This window comes from Mercenaria mercenaria, chromosome 2 (genome assembly GCF_021730395.1).
Source record: "Mercenaria mercenaria strain notata chromosome 2, MADL_Memer_1, whole genome shotgun sequence".
NCBI classification, from domain to species: Eukaryota; Metazoa; Mollusca; class Bivalvia; order Venerida; family Veneridae; genus Mercenaria; species Mercenaria mercenaria.
The window spans coordinates 66,416,088-66,434,764 of record NC_069362.1 but is presented as its reverse complement, the minus strand read 5'-3'; the positions used below and the strand labels follow the sequence as shown (position 1 = coordinate 66,434,764).

The window sequence follows — 18,677 nt, the reverse complement described above, 5'->3', positions numbered from 1 at the left end:
CATTAGCGTTTTTATGGACAAATGTACCAAATACAGTAAATTCATGTATTCATGACAAAAGTTAAGTGCCAAACTTCTTTATTTGTTTGGTTTAACATCGCATTGACACAAATATAGGTCAACTGAACAGGTCTTGTATTTGAGATGAGACTTACTTTGAGGCACTGCTGACACACCACCATATACACACGTCACCTGCACGTTATCACTCAATTTTTGAAACTCTTCCCGCACTTGATTGGCTAACTCTCTTGTTGGAGTTAACACAACTACCTGAAACAGAGAAAACAACATTTTTGTTCGGAATAAAATCCCATCTACACAATTTAAGTCATCTGGTAACTTTTCCAGTTTTAAAAGTGAAGTAAGACCCAGGTGCCCCTCAAAACATTGTCTCAGCTACAGGCCAGTACCCAGTAGACCTACAGACCTGCAAGTCAGAGGACTTCCTCACATGAAAGATTCTGCACCCTGAGAGAGGTTTGGAGCCACATCAGTGTAGGGCAACCTTACCACAGCGGCCTATAGAAACACTATTCTTGATGGAATGCTCATTTCACATATACACTATTAGTTTTACTATCCTTCATAAGAAAGATTCTTTTCAGAATGAATATTTTATCTTAACAGTTTTCTTAGCAAATTTAAATACAGTAGAATATTGTTACCTTGATATCAGTTAGCTATATACTCCAGTTAGCATGTCTTTTAGTCGGTCCCGACTTTTCTCTATATATTTCAATGGTAGTAATTATTGTCTCGACTTTTCTCTATATATTTCAATGGTAGTATAAATCGTTACCTCAATATTTTTAGCTCGTTTTTTTGTTCAACTTGATGGGATTTTTCAGTCCCATCAACGTACCTGTACTGTTTTTACATTTGGTTTTGTCGATATCACAGCTTGTCCATGTTATTTGTAAGCTGTGAAAATCAACCTATTGTTGTCCGTTGATGTATTTATCATAATCAGGTTAGTTTGTATGTTTGTTTTGTTTATTTTTTAACTTTAATCCAATTTAAATGTTAGCAAAGTTGCATTTAATTTCCAATTATTAGTATAAAGCTATTTTCCAATATAACAATTAATTTGGGCGAAATAGTTTTGTTTGACGGAGTAAAAATCTGCCATTTATGAGTGAGTAACAATATGCGTATTTAACTGGCAAATGCTAATGATGTTTAAATTTAATAAAATATGTATCAATAAAAATGCTAACGTTTACAATAATTTTTTTTTAAAGTTGTATGTATGTACTTTGAATTATGATGTTTTATTTGTCAATAAAATTTAGATCACATTTATGCTTTATATTATTTCTTGTCCCTTTCAAACCCTTTAAAAGAAGCATGGGGGTGCAATGACAATATAGACATTCTACACAGATATGAAATGTAGTTCCAGACAGACAATATCATTATGTCGAACTAAAGATACGTCAATGCAAATTTTGCAGTCCCTTGAATATCGAGGTAATGGTATTTGACAGCATAACATTTAATACCAAACAGCGGTTTGGGTTCAATTCACGGTCATGACTGGGCACGTTAAAAGAACCAGGCTGTCTATTCGCAACGAGCTAGGCTAAGTTAGCCGGACAAGCCTGTATCTGATTTCTGATCTCTCTGTGGGGGCTTTGTCTCACTCTGTCCCTCTGGTCAGATCACTCTGTGTCTGTACTAGTAGAAGATGAATTATGCTCCCTGTGTGGCTGCATTTGAACTATGTAAAGCGCCTTTGAACGTGAAATTGATCATGAAAAGGGTGCTATATAAATCTGGTATAACAATAATAATAATATAATATACTTATATTGGTAGTGTTTCCAGCAGTATTGTCCTACATTGGATGCTGGGGAGGTAAATACCACGCCTGCCGTGGGCTCGACTGGAAATGTTGTTCTATCCATTCCAGATTGGGACTTTTGTCAACTACCCACGTTAAAGAAGAAATTTTTCTATCTGATTTTAAAAATGCATATCTTCAGAAAAACATATACTTGAACTTTTCCATTATATACATTAATTGATATCTCTTATGTTGGAGAAAACGAAACTTCTTTTTACCAATGGCTTTCGGCCCCTTTGTCTGAATCTTCCAGGGTTTTGCTGCAATTTTTCCACTATTGGTAGTGCAAAAGATAGCTGAAACAATAAGGTTCATATCAGAAAAATAAAGATATTGAAAACAAATAGCTAAATCATCATTCAACAATCAAGTCATTTAGTTTCATAAGAACAAATGCATAGGTACATTTCATTAAAATCCTTGTTTCCAAGGTTACTGCTTGCAAAAACTGATGTACAGATGAACAGACAGCATCCCATACATTTCTGAAAAAAGCCATTTTAACCCTTTCCCTGCTAAATTTCTATAATGAACTTGTCAATCTTTCATTTGGACAGTATCATTGACTGTTAAATGGGGTGCTTAACAAAAAAGATACTGACTGAATGGCAAACAGTGCAGACCATGATGATCAGACTGTATGGAAGTGCAGGCTGATCTTGGTCTGCACTTATCACAAAGGCAGCATCACTTGCCGCCAGCAAGCTAAGGGTTAATTTAGAAGTAATACATAACAGAAGAGGCTATATATTGGCTGGATAATTCATTTAGTGTAAGTGAATTGTTCTCCATGGCATATAATCAACTCGGAGAATGTATATTCAAAAAAAGTTCTGTTATGTGTCATTTTGATTCTACTTTTTATATTGTAAATTTTAGATCATAGGTATATAATTACATAAAACAACTGTTTCTTTGTGCATGTATAGCACCGAACAGTAATTTGTCACACGTGTTTGTTTATACTTATCAGTACAAGAGATGGTGATACCTATTGCATCAGAGCACAAATAACAGTGAATTAACTTGCACAGCATTATATTTAACACATTCAGTGCTCTGAACTTCAAGATAGTTGTGCTATGTACAATTTCATTTCAAACGCGAGTGCATTTATGGTGCTAAATACCATGTGGTCTCCATATCACCATAACCTTGTGGTTATTAAAGTATTTCTATTTCTAGTCATATAAGAATTTACATCGACAGCCCCAAATCACTCCATAAAATCATTGAAACAAAGTGAAGAACATTGAAACAAGTGAAGAACATTTAAACAAGTGAAGAACATTTTAAACAGAGTGAAGAACATTTAAACAAGTGAAGAACATTTAAACAGAGTGAAGAACATTCAAACAAGTGAAGAACATTTTAAACAGAGTGAAGAACATTTAAACAAGTGAAGAACATTTAAACTGAGTGAAGAACATTCAAACAAGTGAAGAACATTTTAAACAGAGTGAAGAACATTTAAACAAGTGAAGAACATTTAAACTGAGTGAAGAACATTCAAACAAGTTAAGAACATTTTAAACAGAGTGAAGAACATTCAAACAAGTGAAGAACATTTTAAACAGAGTGAAGAACATTCAAACAAGTTAAGAACATTTTAAACAGAGTGAAGAACATTGAAACAAGAGAAGAACATTCAAACAAGTGAAGAACATTCAAACAAGTGAAGAACATTTAAACAGGTGAAGAATATTTTAAACAGAGTGAAGAACATTGAAACAATCAAAGCAAAAACTTACTGTCTTCCCTGTGCCTGTCCCTGAAAACATAAATGTACTATTAAATTTTGTTTGCCCAAGTTAAGATTTTAATGATGCCAAATTTCCAATGGTGTAGACACATTATGGATATGGTCAACTATCCCAGAAAGTGAAAAATCAGCTGGGCAAGTAAAACAGCTGTATATGTTGTCCTTTAGACAAACACACATTTCAAAGGTATGACAAACTAGAGCTATCACTAAAGGTGATGAATGTACCCCCCGCATGCACTGACACAGTACATTGCAATTTGATGCACACAAGATTGCATAATTATGTGGACTGTATGTATACAGTATAGTAACAAAAAACAAAGTCCCATAACTACGCATAATATCTATCTAAAAGAATGTAACATGCACCATGCACAAATAGGGTTGGTACTGATCACTTGTGTGAAGTTTCATTAAATTGTGTGTAAGGGTTTGGTAGATTAGGCACTCACAAGATTGCATATGCAGACTGTATGTACATAGTATGTTAACAAGAAACAAAGTCCCATAACTCTGCAATTTTTGTCGCTGAAAGAACCTAACATGCCCCATGCACAACTACTGTTGTTACTGATCACTTGTGTGAAGTTTCATTAAATTGTGTCAAGGGGATGAGGAGAGATGGTGCACACAAGATTGTGTCTATGTATATAGTATAGTAACAAAAAAACAAAGTCCCATAACTCTGCAAATTTTTTTTCTAAAAGAACCTAACATGGCCCATGCACAACTACTGTTGGTACTGATCACTTGTGTGAAGTTTCATTAAATTCTGTCAAGGGGATGAGGATAGATGGTGCGCACAAGACTGTGTCTATGTATATAGTATAGTAACAAAAAAACAAAGTCCCATAACTCTGCAAATTTTTTTTCTAAAAGAACCTTACATGGCCCATGCACAACTACTGTTAGTACTGATCACTTGTGTGAAGTTTCATTAAATTCTGTCAAGGGGATAAGGAAAGATGGTGCGCACAAGATTGCGTCTACGGACAGATGGACAGACAGACAGAAGGACAGACAGACAACCTGAAACCAGTATACCCCCCCTTACAACTTTGTTGTCGGGGGGTACAACTATCTCGCACAGAATCTGATATTAATAGATGAGCCAATACTTGTACTGAATAGACAATTATTCAGCATGTATCTCTTTAAATACATTCTTACTATTACATGTAATTAAATAACCATGGTAAAATGAATTCCCAAACAACCTTAAATTTTGGATGCAAGTATGCTTTTAATGAAACTTTTGTGATATACAAGCCTGCAGTTGTTACAGGAGTAAATGCTATATTGTGAGTATAGATTACTTACTTGCTTGAACAATGACATCAGTTCCTTCAATAGTTGGCTTGAATGTGTGATACTGTACAGGGAACAGATACTTTATACCCATACCTAAAATATACACAAGTCAAATCAAACCCAGAGAAAAGGCAAGCATAATCAAAAAGGTCTCAAACACTCTCATACTACGAAATCCAAAATGCTTTTATGTAAAACACCTCACAAATTTTGAGACATAATGCTAAGAATGTTTTGAAAGAATGTTTGTATGTATGATTTTCCAGAAAAGTTTGATCTACCCACCTGTAACAAGTTTAAAGTACATATGTTACCACAGTCACACATACGGCGCGGATAGCTACGTTAAGCTATGGATAGAAACATAGTAATTCGTACCAATTCGTACCTAAGCCGTACGGATTGATACGGGTTACTACATTAAAGTACGGCTCAGGTACGGATTACTACGTTTCTACCTGTGGCTAGACGTAGCTATCCACGCCGCCTGTGTGACTGGGGTATAAAAACAGTTTTAACACAGACTTGGATAATAATAAAGTTTTCATGTAAACTGACAAAGTAACCTTGACAACAATCATACTTCTGAGTTTGTTCTGTGTAATCTCTGAAATTCCATATTTGTCAAATTCTCCATTAACCTCTTCTTGTTCTGAAGACTCTCTGTCCTCAAAGTATTCCGACGTCTTGTATCTTCTATACTGTTGCACTGGTAATTGTCTATTGAAGATGTGATGTTGAGAACACTGAACTACTGAATGTAAATGTCTCTGTCTAGATTCAGCACAGTTCACACAGCCAACCTGCAATAAAAGATCAATATCTGGTTTATATACGACTGTTTTGTATTTATAAACCAAAACTTAACTGATAAAACCATATCCTGTGATACTTCAGCATAGCACACATAATGCTAAATTTGAACAACAGTCAATTCTAATTGCAGGAGACTAGTCAGTGTTTCTATGGCCCTTTTTGGGGATGGAAATCAACCCTATCACCCTCTCCCAAAAAAGGTGCTTATTTAACCTAAACTGTTAGCATATATTTGAACCATACCATTAAAACATATTACAATGAGCTCTTCTGGCATTAAACACATTAAAGACAAGAAATATTTTCATTAGGATGTCATTTTTTTGTCTGTTATAGTCTTTTCCCCTCCAAGGTGTTATTTTCAGACTGAAATATTGCCTATCTCACACTAAATTTCAGATAAAAATTCTGGTATCAGCATAGTACACAATTATACTGTGTTAAGCTATACACACAGTATTTATCTATTACATATAAACATCGATAAATGTATACTAATTTTAATTTAAACTACTTGACTCTAGATTTTAGTTAAAAAATAAATTGTCTTCAAAACTGAAGTTCAGTGACAGTCATATTATAAACATTACAAGAAGTATCTAGCCATCTGGTAAACAAACTCCTAGCCTGTGATTCCAATTAAAATTTCAGTGCTGCAGACTGCAGACGCTTTACATGCTATAGGTTTAAATGCCAATTATGTCATGAATTGGCAATAAATTCAACCTACATGCTCATTTTACCTTCAACATTCATTTTTTTTTTTACATTTTATTTTTAATTTGCATAACCGGTAGATGTCAAAATGTAAAAATATGTTATATCAGGTCTTATTTATAGGACTAGTCTGGTGCCATTTATAGGATACATTGTCATGACTAAATTATTAAACTCCTGTCCGAGAGAAACACGGAATTGTACAAGACACATTCACATACTGATAATATAATTGTTTGTTTGTTTGTTTTGGGTTTAACGCCGTTTTTCAACAGTATTTCAGTCATGTAACGGCGGGCAGTTAACCTAACCAGTGTTCCTGGATTCTGTACCAGTACAAAACCTTCTCCGCAAGTAACTGCCAACTTCCCCACATGAATCAGAGGTGGAGGACTAATGATTTCAGACACAATGTAATATAATTGATAGACAAACACTGAACAACAGTAGATGTTTTAAACTAGTTCAGTGTAAAAAGAGTCTTTCTTCTGAAAAACTGTTATCGTAGGAGGACCCGTTTCAGTGATTGACCTGTTTCAGTGACCTTCTGAAAATCTGCTGCCATTTCTAAGTGCAATATTTTAGGCAACTAATTATAGTAGGTTTGTTAACAGTAACATTTCAGCTTTCGATAAGCTCAAAGAAAATGTTATGCTGACAAGTAATGACAGTTTGGTGGCATTGTTATTTCCATGGTCACCCCAATTATGAGACATTTTTCTTATTACGTACTTTTTTATGCTCTCAAAGTCTGATCTAGCACTTTGGTTAAACAGGAACATTTTGAATTATTTTCTGTTTTGATGCAAATGTCATCTTGTTTTCTGTCTGATTTTTATGCAGATAGAAAGTCCAACAATTACTTTTAAGAATTATACAGCTTTGAAATCCATGACTGGCTTAAATATATCTACCAGAAATTATAGCCAATCTGAAAAATGACAACTAACTTTTGCTTCTGATACTGTTGACATGAGCTGGCCGGTGGTTCCATATTTTATCAAATGAGATAAACAGCATCTTTTTGAATATACAACACAGTATGTTTTAATATTACCAACAAAATTATGTGCACAGTGATTTTTTTGCCCTTTCGGGAAAAGGTCCAGTACCAGATAAATTGGGAAAAATAGCGGGGTTTTCACTCAGATTGGGAATTTTGATAGTTAATTAATAACATCAGTTAGAATGCTTCTTCCTTTAATTCAATGTAAATATCATCAGTTTTCATCAAACTGTTTGAATGGTTAAATCATGGTGAATGTCAATGTAACTATGTTTTCCTTCTGCAATCATCAAAATGCAAACTTAATTTGGTCATTTGGGGAATTTTTGGATGATAATTGGGAAAAAAGATTGCATTTTTCAATTGGGAAAAGGTCCTTTTAGGGGTACTTTATAAAGAAGGAAAAAAATCGCTGGTGCATAAAATGCCCAGTCTTTGAACCCCACCCCCTTATATTTATGCCACATAAGCTCTATACTTTATTATGAACAAGGCCTAACATTGTTTTTACTTAGTTTGTTGTTCACTTTGTGAAAGTTAACATTGACAAAAGGCCAATTACTGGCTACCTTGACTAGTTTAGAAATAAGGTAGGGGTCAAACTGAAACAGGTCCCACAGAAAATCTGTAAGGCAGATCAGGATCGGTTGTGATAAACAGTACAAAATATTTTTGCTGAAACATTTTCCACTCTATTTTACATCATCTGAATTGGGGAAAGTCTACACTAAAGTAATCCATAAATGAGACTAGTTCTTCTCCAAGAATTTATCTAATTCTGCCAGTGGTATACTTAGCCTCTTAGTGTCACTGAAACTGGTACCTCGAGGATATTGAATAATTGACTGGAACCACCAAGACGAGTGTTGTATGTGCCCAGACAGTAAATGGCTTCAAAACAACAGTTTCCAACTGGGACTAGTGTCATCCCAGCTCTCTCCGTTTGTGTTATGCTTTACCAGGCTTTGCAACGCACAGACACTTGGCAGAACCAACTGCATATGTGTAACACAAACATGTATGCATAACTGGCTCCCCTGTTCTGCGTTGTTGATACCTGTGCATGTCAGCGGGCCAGCCGTGTGCAACAGACAAATCCAACGGAAAGTTGATGTGTCCAGTGCAAAATCACTCACATGCGATGAAAATAACGAAGAAATTTGCTGGTATTAAGCCAAGACAGGTAATAATATAATTTACATTTACAGTTTTGATGGGAGTTTAAGGTTTAGGCAAAGCCTCTTGTGTCCCATGTCTCTTAGTTACATTCCAATATAGTATGAATGGAAAGATTTTTAAGGGATGAATTGATTGACACCAAAAACATGTGTATTTGTGTCGGATTTATTTAAATAAAATTGTCCAGAACAAGGTCACTGTATGTAAACGATGAGAAGTTTGAAATCTTGAGTAAATTTAGGCCTGATAATATATTAGGGAATTTTCAAAATGCTACCAGATGCTTAGGAAACTAGTCCAAATAATTTGACGTCAAAACTGATTCTGAGATATTTTCGTGACAAGTCATAATCCCTCTCTTTACGTCAAAACCACTAACAACCTTTTCTGTGGTGAAATTAGATTTAGGTAAAAACACGATCAGGCAATATATTTACACGATGAAATCGTAAAACCAGGGGTTCCACTAGACCCGAAAACCCAAGAGTCCCAGGACCCTTGGGCCCAAATTTTGAAGGGTCCTTTTCCAAAATACAGGAGTCCCAACATGTCCGTATTTATTAATAATTGACTATATTTTTTATACAGTAATACGTAGATCTTTACCTAAGAAAACAATAAACCCAAGATCATGTTACAGCATGATAAAAATGTCAGTTTCAGGTCATAATTATAGACTTATATTGTAAACTAATATTTATCAAAATTCATTTTATTTTGATTAGGGTTTTCTTCAATATTTCATTTCATTTTTAATAACAGAAAAGTGCTAGAACACTCTATAAAAAAATAAAAATGTATCCAAAATATACTATCCAGATACTGGTACACTTTCAGAGTGTCATCGGAAAGTACTTTTTGCTCTGTTTACTTGTCAAACTAAGCTAAATCAGCGATAGTTCCTCGAATAATGATGCTACTTGTCATTAAAAACTGCACTGAAAGTCAGTTTTTATTAAGGAATTTTGGAAATATGCATATGACATCGGGTGTAATTAGACCCGTGAACGGACATTCTAAACTTATTTTTGCTTTCAAAATTCATCAAAATTTGTGAAGTTTCTTGTTGAAATTACGATATGATCACTAAACAATGGTCTGATTTAAAGTTGGCATGAAAAAACCTTGTAGGGCACTTTTCACATGCTCGGTAATCTGCTGCTTACGATAATTTAATAATTGGCGCCTTTTTGACAGTACACGTGATTCGCTTTATCAATTAATTTCAACACTTCATTGATTCTTGTTACCTATGTGCACTCGCCGTGACGTAACTTGCTGATAAAAAAATCAGCGAAGCATGTCTACAGGAGAAAGGGCGGGATTTAGCAGAGATCAAAGGCAGAAAGACAGGAGGGCATGACCGCGAGTGTTTATTTTGAATACATTGTCTATCGTGGAAATAGTTTTACTGCTGGAAATTAATGATAAGAGAAAGGATTATCAAAGGAAAATGCCCCGGGTCCCGAAGGACGCACAGGCAAGTATTCTGCCGGGTCCTTTGAACGTCTTTTGAAAATCTCCCGGGTCCGGACCCGGGGTCCCGGGTCAAATGGAACCCCTGTAAAACAAAATAAAACTGAATCATTTTATGGTTTAAACGTAACAGTAAAACACGTTAATAAAGGGTAAACACTATTATGTTTCAGTTTGGCTACCTCCCTGTATTTACACGTCCGCCATTACACTCAGTACATGCTGACAGTGTGGTTGGTCGTTATCGATCACGTGACATGAATCGGAGCCATGTAAAATTTGTGTAAACTTTAGGGTGTGTTGTTTAAAATAGCGACAAACTTCACATAAACATCAATTGAATGGAAGGAAAAATGGATATTCTTTCTAGGTATCTTAAAATTTCACTATTATTTTTGTTTTTTAATAGTTAGAAGGAAGTGTCTAGCCATCCGGTAACTGGACGGCTAGCCTGCGTTCTAGTCGTCCAGTTACCGGACGGCTAGCAAATCCTCAGGGGATTTTCTAGTCACCCGGTAAATGATTTCTTAATGAATAAGTAATGATTTTATATAGTTTTAAACGTTATTTACTTAAAATATCAATGCTTATCTGATTTTTCAGTTGATTAAACGCAAGAGATCGTGTTTGTTTACAAATCCGTTGATATTCTATTTTTAGAAATGATAAAACATTGATCGCCGAATGTCAATATGCTATTTTGTAAAAAGTGATATTTTTTCTAACGGCCTAAACTTTAATTATTAAAACACAAATTAATATATATTTTTTGAAGAATGGAAAGCTTAAAAAAAGCAATTAATTCAGTAATTTTGAATATAATTATTTCAAAATAAAACAAGTGGATTAATTATGAACGCTTAACTACTGTTTTTCTTAAAGTTTTGAACATCACGCTGCCGCTTTTGAAATTAGATGTCATTTAAATTAAAACAGTTATTCATTAAAAAATATTTGAATACTAAAATATGAAAATTGAAAATCCAGTGAAAAATTTGTTTAAATTTAAAATTTCCGATAGCCTCCAGATGAACAGATTTTAGCAACCTTAAGTGACGCCACATCGATCTTGCCATTACTGAGTTCGGCAAACTTCCATTTTGTTGGCTGAATAATGCAGTGATTTATTGTAAATGTTTATTGTATGTATTTACACAAAATTTTGTTTACAGATAAGTATCAATATCTTAAGTAAATAACATTAAAACTATATAAAATCACGTCTTATTCATTAGGAAATCAATTACCTGACGACTAGAAAATCCCCTGAGAATTTGCTAGCCGTCCGGTAACCGGACAGCTAGAATGCAGGCTAGTTGTCCGGTTACCGGATGGCTAGACACTTCCTAGTTTGAATGCGATTTAAAAATTGCTGTCTCTCCACCCTGAAATCGTCGTGGAAGGCTCAACACAGAAAAGGTACTTTCTATGTTGTACGTGGAGGAAAGATATTGATATTGCAAAAATTATCACAATATCGTGGCTCACGTACAATATAATTTAGTTGGACTACTTAGGAAACTTGTTCATGTTCGTCAGATATGTCTGTGTGGTGGTAATATGCAGAATAGTGACCAATACTAAGATAAGCCTGTCAAAGCCCCAAGTGTCTGTGTTGCAACGCAAATCCAGAAAGTTCAGCTTATTAAGTCGTTAGTTTTCGCGATAACAACTGACCTTGGACATTTTCAGGAATTATCATAAAGTTTTTGTTAGAATTTTGTGTTGAGACATTTTGTTTGATTTACCTGTGATGTCAGAACATAGATTTTCGGTACATTCAATTCAAAAGTTCTCGTCAAATGTAACTTTGTTCCCAGTCTCAAAATTCCACGTGCAGCCATGTTTGACATTTCAGCATACTCGGTTACTTTCGGAAATTTCTGGATTTCCGGCTGGCTGCATATATTAATGTGGTACGGAAAAACACGGAAAATGACGGAACAATGAACTTTGACCTTGTCTCAAAACAAAATGAGCGAAGAAGTATCACAGGAGCTAAAAGCGATAATTTTCGTAACATCTGGAACTAGGGGCGATCGCCTCCTATTTAAATATCCTTGGGAACGTCAGCAAACAGACACAAGCAAAGGTATACCAAACATATAGCCGAGGCTACGTTCCTGAGTAGCAGCAAAGACATTTCGACCCCAAAATATTTCGACCCCAAGACATTTCGACTCCAGCTCTTTGGACATTTCACTTATATGTAGATCTATTTAATACATGCATGTAAAATTCTTTTAGGAACCATTCTTTTAACATCACAAATGCACCAATTGTTATGCAATAGATGGGAAAGGTACTAAATTGATTACAGTTATCAGTATTAAATAAGGTGGTATTTTTAAGTCATAAATTAAGTAATAATGTATAGGAAAACCATGTTTTATCACTATAGGAGAGATTAACACCTGTTTATATTGTGGTGGGCTAAACAAATGTTTTTACATCGTTTGTGTATGGTGTCAGAATTTTTAATAACTTTTTTACTAATAATTTATTGATTTTAAAAATTCAAAAAGTTCTGAAATACTTACGATTTTCATATTTTCTTATTTAAATATCTTTTTTAAAATGAAAAACAATTTTAAATGACATGTGATTTTAATAGCGGCATAACGATGCTCCAAAGTTTTAGAAAAAACACTCTAAGTTAAGCGTTCATAATTTATCCATTTTATTTTGAAATAATAATTAAAAGTAATCAATTAATTGCTTGTTTTATATCCTTTCCATTGGGCGACAATAAAATAATTACTAGATTTTCATCCCCACCCGCCCCCTCTTCAAACCCGCCCGCCCCCTAAATTTTATTTAACCAAAAAACGAAAATGTTCAACTGAGTTCCATATCTGTAAGAGTACCCATCCAGTACGGCATTTATACTTACCAATAATATCCGGCGGTGTATTAGTAAACAAAAACAGCTGGAGATGGGAATCGGCAAAAAAACAATGGTTTTCTTAATTGTTCAGGCCTAAAAAGGCCAGAAAGTTTTGAAAGATTGGCATGCCTGTCGTTTTAGCGACGACAATACGTTGCTTGATCTATTCAACGATTTTTTATTGGGAAAATTAGATAGAAAGACCTCTGTTGCAGACGATTCAACAGTTGTATCCATGTTTTCTGGTGGAAGTAAACATGACCAAACAGTGTGTAACCTAATGACTAGACTTTCAGATGTGGTTTCATTTCTTGGACCGTATATAAAATTTGTGATAAATGACATTGAGTCCAGTGCAGACGCTGAGAAAAGTGCCAAAACGGACGCTTTTACCATTCTTATGTCGGCATCTAGGAATGCCTTGAATCTACCAGCTAAGTATCAAAATGTGACAAACATATACACTTAACACATGATTTTTGCTTCTTTAATCAAAATAATTGATCTGTACAGTCCCTATAGCAAGATATAAAGAGTATAGATACATATTCAATCATAAAAGCGTCGGCAAAGAAAAATAAAAAATGAAATGTCACCCCCCGCCCCCATTTAGGAAAAAATTTGGATGAAAATCTAGCAATTAATTTATAATGGCCTTGATCAAAAAAATATTGATATAATTTGTGTTTTAAGAAAGTTTAAGCCGTACGTTAGAAAAACATCACTGTTTACAAAAAGACATGGACGCTTGGCATCTGCCCACCCATTACCTTTGTCTTGTCAGTTCTAAAAATAGAAAATACAACGGATTTGTATACAAACACGATCTCTCCTATTAAAAACGCGGAAAGAGGTAATACGTCCACAGAATAGTAACTGATTATGAGTGTATTAATTTAGGTAAAACGTGATTTCAGTATACATTATTCTGATTCTAATATATATGTATGTCTAAATCTAAAAAGAAGATATCATAAATTTTGATAAAATGTAGTATTGCTCTTCCTTGGTCGCAACAAAAAGATTGACATCATCGCACATTAACATGACATCATCTTACCATAGGAGTTTTAACAAAAACAAGCTTATTACAATATTAATGTGATTAAAATTTGGTTTCATTACTCTTAAAATGATTTAAGATTATAGGTTTAATTATTCAAGATTAAGTGAGAAAGGTACACATTGATAGCAGTTATCATCATTAAAGTTTGAAGATGATTATTTATTTAAAAGTGGTAATTATTTCAGTTTAAAATGTGATATAACTGCAGAATTATTACTAATATTTAAGATTTACGAAATGCACTATAATGATCGTTTTTTTTAGCTCACCTGTCACATAGTGACAAGGTGAGCTTTTGTGATCACCCGTCGTCAGTTGGTCTGTCCATGCGTCCGTCCGTCAACAATTTCTTGTCTGCACGATAGTGGTTTCATTTATGATTTTATTTTAACCAAACTTGCACACAACTTGTATCACCATAAGATCTCGGTTCCTTTCTTGAACTGGCCAGATCCCTTAATGGGTTCCAGAGTTATGGCCCCTGAAAGGGCCAAAATTAGCTGTTTTGACCTTGTCTGCACAATAGCAGCTTTATTTATAACTTGATTTTTACCAAACTGGCACACAACTTGTATCACCATAAGATCTTGGTTCCTTTCTTGAACTGGCCAGATTCCAATATGGGTTCCAGAGTTATGGCCCCTGAAAGGACCAGAATTAGCTATTTTGACCTTGTCTGCACAATAGCAGCTTCATTTATGATTTTATTTTAACCAAACTTGCACACAACTTGTATCACCATAAGATCTTGATTCCTGTCTTCAACTGGCGAAATTCCATTATGGGTTCCAGAGTTAAGGCCCCTGAAAGGGCCAGAATTAGCTATTTTGACCTTGTCTGCGCAATAGCAGCTTCATTTATGATTTGAATTTAATCAAACTTGCACAAAACTTGTGTCACCATAAGATCTCAGTTCCTTTTTGAAACTGGCCAGATCCCATAATGGGTTCCAGAGTTATGGCCCCTGAAAGGGCCAGAATTAGCTATTTTGACCTTGTCTGCACAATAGCAGCTTCATTTATGATTTGATTTTAACCAAACTTGTACACAGCTTGTATTACCACAAGATCTTGGTTCCTTTCTTGAACTGGCCAGATTCCATCATGGGTTCCAGAGTTATGGCCCCTTAAAGGTCCAAAATTGGCTATTTTGGCTTTTGCAGCCAGATAGATACTTCATTTATGGTTTTATTTGATACAAACTTCCAAAATATCTTCAGCAACAATAAATCTTGGATTCCATGACAAATCAGATCCAATCGTAGGTTCCAGAGTTATTTTATATCTGATTACCTCCCATGATTGTAATCAAAATGGATTTGTATCAGTAAGTACTTATAGGACTTATTTGAAATTTCATTATTGTCATTAGTTGGACTGAGCCAATCAGGGTAGATAACTATGGACTGATTTTATTTCAAATTACCTCCCTTTATTTCAAATTAAAATGGGTATATCTCCATAACTAATGAAGATACTGATCTGAAATTTCATTTATGTCAACAGATTTATTTGGCAGATCCTTCTTTTGTTCACTTACAATAATTTTTTTTTAATTACTTCCCTTTTACGTTACAATAAATAGCTTACTTTACTTTTTAGCTCACCTGTCACAAAGTGACAAGGTGAGCTTTTGTGATCGCACATCGTCCGTCCGTCCATGCGTAAACTTTTGCTTGTGACCACTCTAGAGGTCACATTTTTCATGGGGTCTTTATGAAAATTGGTTAGAATATTCACCTTGATGATATCTAGGTCAAGTTCGAAACTGGGTCACGTGCGGTCAAAAACTAGGTCAGTAGGTCTAAAAATAGAAAAACCTTGTGACCTCTCTAGAGGTCATAATTTTCAAAAGATCTTCATGAAAATTGGTCAGAATATTCATCTTGGTGATATCTAGATCAAGTTCGAAACTGGGTCACATGCCTTCAAAAACTAGGTCAGTAGGTCAAATAATAGAAAAACCTTGTGACCTCTCTAAAGGCCATATTTTTCATAGCATCTGTATGAAAGTTGGTCTGAATGTTCATCTTGATGATATCTAGGTCAAGTTCGAAACTGGGTCACGTGCAGTCAAAAACTAGGTAGTAGTTCTAAAAATAGAAAAACCTTGTGACCTCTCTAGAGGCCATACTTTTGAATGGATCTTCATGAAAATCGGTCAGAATGTTCACCTTGATGATATCTAGGTCAGGTTTGAAACTGGGTCACGTGCCTTCAAAAACTAGGTCAGTAGGTCAAATAATAAAACAATCTTGTGATCTCTCTAGAGGCCATACTTTTCATGGGATCTGTATGAAAGTTGGTCTGAATGTTCATATTGATGATATCTAGGTCAGGTTTGAAACTGGGTCAACTGCAGTCAAAAACTAGGTCAAAAGTCTAAAATTAGAAAAGTCTTTTGACCTCTCTAAAGGCCATATTTTTCAATGGATCTTCATGAAAATTGGTCAGAATGTTTATCTTGATGATATCTAGTTCAAGTTCGAAACTTGGTTACGTGCCATCAAAAACTAGGTCAGTAGGTCAAATAATAGAAAAACCTTGTGACCTCTCTAAAGGCCATATTTTTCATGGGATCTGTATGAAAGTTGGTCTGAATGTTTATCTTGATGATATCTAGGTCAAGTTCGAAACTGGGTCACGTGCGGTCAAAAACTAGGTCATTAGTTCTAAAAATAGAAAAACCTTGTGACCTCTCTAGAGGCCATACTTTTGAATGGGATCTGTATGAAAGTTGGTCTGAATGTTTATCTTGATGATATATAGCTCAAGTTTGAAACTGAGTCAACTGCGGTCAAAAACTAGGTCAGTAGGTCTAAAATTATTAAAATCTTTTGACCTCTCTAGAGGCCATATTTTTCAATGGATCTTCATGAAAATTGATCTGAATGTTCACCTTGATGATATCTAGGTCAGTTTCGAAACTGGGTCACATGCGGTCAAAAACTAGGCCAGTAGGTATAAAAATAGAAAAACCTTGTGACCTCTCTAGAGGCCATATTTTTCATGAGATCTTCATAAAAATTAGTGAGAATGTTCACCTTGATGATATCTAGATAAAGTTCAAAACAGGGTCACGCACCTTCGAAAACTAGGTCAATAGGTCAAATAATAGAAAAACCTTGTGACCTCTCAAGAGACCATATTTTTCAATGGATCTTCATGAAAATTGGTCAGAATTTTTATCTTGATAATATCTAGATCAAGTTCAAAACTGGGTCACATGAGCTCAAAAACTAGGTCACTATGTCAAATAATAGAAAAAACAACGTCATACTCAAACCTGGGTCATGTGGGAAGAGGTGAGCGATTCAGGACCATCATGGTCCTCTTGTTTCAACTTATCTCTGTAATTACTTGATGGATTTGATTCAAACTTGAAATACTTATTCCTCATCGTCATCCACATCATCTGACATAAGGGCCATAACACTGGCACCAATGTTTCATGAATTATCCCCCCTTTCACTTAGAAGTTCACGTAAAAGTTTTGATGCACTTTCACTCTATCTCTGTTATTACTGAATGGATTTGATTCAAACTTAAAATAGTTGTTCAACATCATCACCCACACCATATGACGCAAGGTGCATAACCCTGGCACCAATTTTTCATTAATTATTCCCCCTTTTTACTTAGAATTTCAGGTTAAAGTTTTGATGCACTTTCACTCTGTCTCTGTTATTACTGAATGGATTTGATTCAAACTTAAAACAGTTGTTCAACATCATCACCCACACCATATGACACAAGGTGCATAACTCTGGCACCAATATTTAATGAATTATGCCCCTTTTTGCTTAGGATATACTTATATATTGTTTTGATACATTTTATCTTTATCTCAGTTACTACTCTCTTATTACTTTAAGTTGATATTTTTGACATAGACTCAGGCTGTTGTGCAATATCTTCATCCTCAATTGGAGTCATTAAACACTCCAGTGACAGCTCTAGTCTCCTCAGATGTGCCCAGTTTCACTATCCAGCATCGAAATAGTCGAGTGCGCTGTCTCCTGTGACAGCTCTTGTTAGCTTGACTTTTCAAAGAAAAAGAGCTATTGCACTTGCCCCAGTGTCACTGTTGGTTATCAAAGTCAAATACAGCTGTTACTAACAAACCTTAAAACAGTTATTTACTATCAATGTCTACATAAGGAAAAACAATCCTCATAACTCTGATTCGAATTTTGACAGCGCTATGCTCCTTTTTTACTTAGAATATTTTGGTTAAAGTTTTTTTGATAAAGTCAAATATTTCTGTTACTGTCAAAGCTTTTGACTTGAAACATAAAATAGATATTTGCTATTAAAGTCTACACCAGGAGAAATTTCTTAAAAAAATATTAAACATACTTATCTGTCCTATTTAATGTATTCAAAACATTTTATTGATAAAATAAGTTATACACTGGTTTTATTTTCATTTATTTAGTTCTAGTTGGTACTCCAAAACAGTCATTTAAGATTAGGACTTGTCAGGGAACAGTATTAATCTACATGTATAAGTGTTAAAAGATAAAGATAAAAATAAGAGTGTAAAGGTTGAAAGTGAAACCAGTAAGTTACAAGCTAAGGAATGACTGTCACCAGCCTCTGGGTA

At 34.7% G+C, this 18,677-nt stretch overlaps 2 protein-coding genes across 2 annotated transcripts in view; one reads left to right on the top strand and one right to left on the bottom strand.

The window, feature by feature from the left end:
* Positions 1-12,022, bottom strand: part of LOC123564150 (ATP-dependent RNA helicase DDX50-like) — a 36,843-nt gene extending 24,821 nt beyond the window's left edge. Inside the window, exons 1-6 of the mRNA XM_053536818.1 lie at positions 11,868-12,022; positions 5,509-5,728; positions 4,935-5,018; positions 3,601-3,620; positions 2,068-2,145; positions 156-273 (exon numbers count right to left, since the gene is read on the bottom strand). Coding sequence (XP_053392793.1) covers positions 156-273; positions 2,068-2,145; positions 3,601-3,620; positions 4,935-5,018; positions 5,509-5,728; positions 11,868-11,972 — 625 coding nt within the window. The 5' untranslated portion in view covers positions 11,973-12,022. The remainder of the gene's footprint in view (positions 1-155; positions 274-2,067; positions 2,146-3,600; positions 3,621-4,934; positions 5,019-5,508; positions 5,729-11,867) is intronic.
* A 29-nt stretch (positions 12,023-12,051) lies between these two features.
* The window catches only part of LOC123564148 (GATOR complex protein NPRL3-like), a 33,479-nt gene continuing 26,853 nt past the window's right edge, over positions 12,052-18,677 (top strand). The window contains exon 1 of the mRNA XM_045357506.2: positions 12,052-12,211. Coding sequence (XP_045213441.1) covers positions 12,094-12,211 — 118 coding nt within the window. The 5' untranslated portion in view covers positions 12,052-12,093. The remainder of the gene's footprint in view (positions 12,212-18,677) is intronic.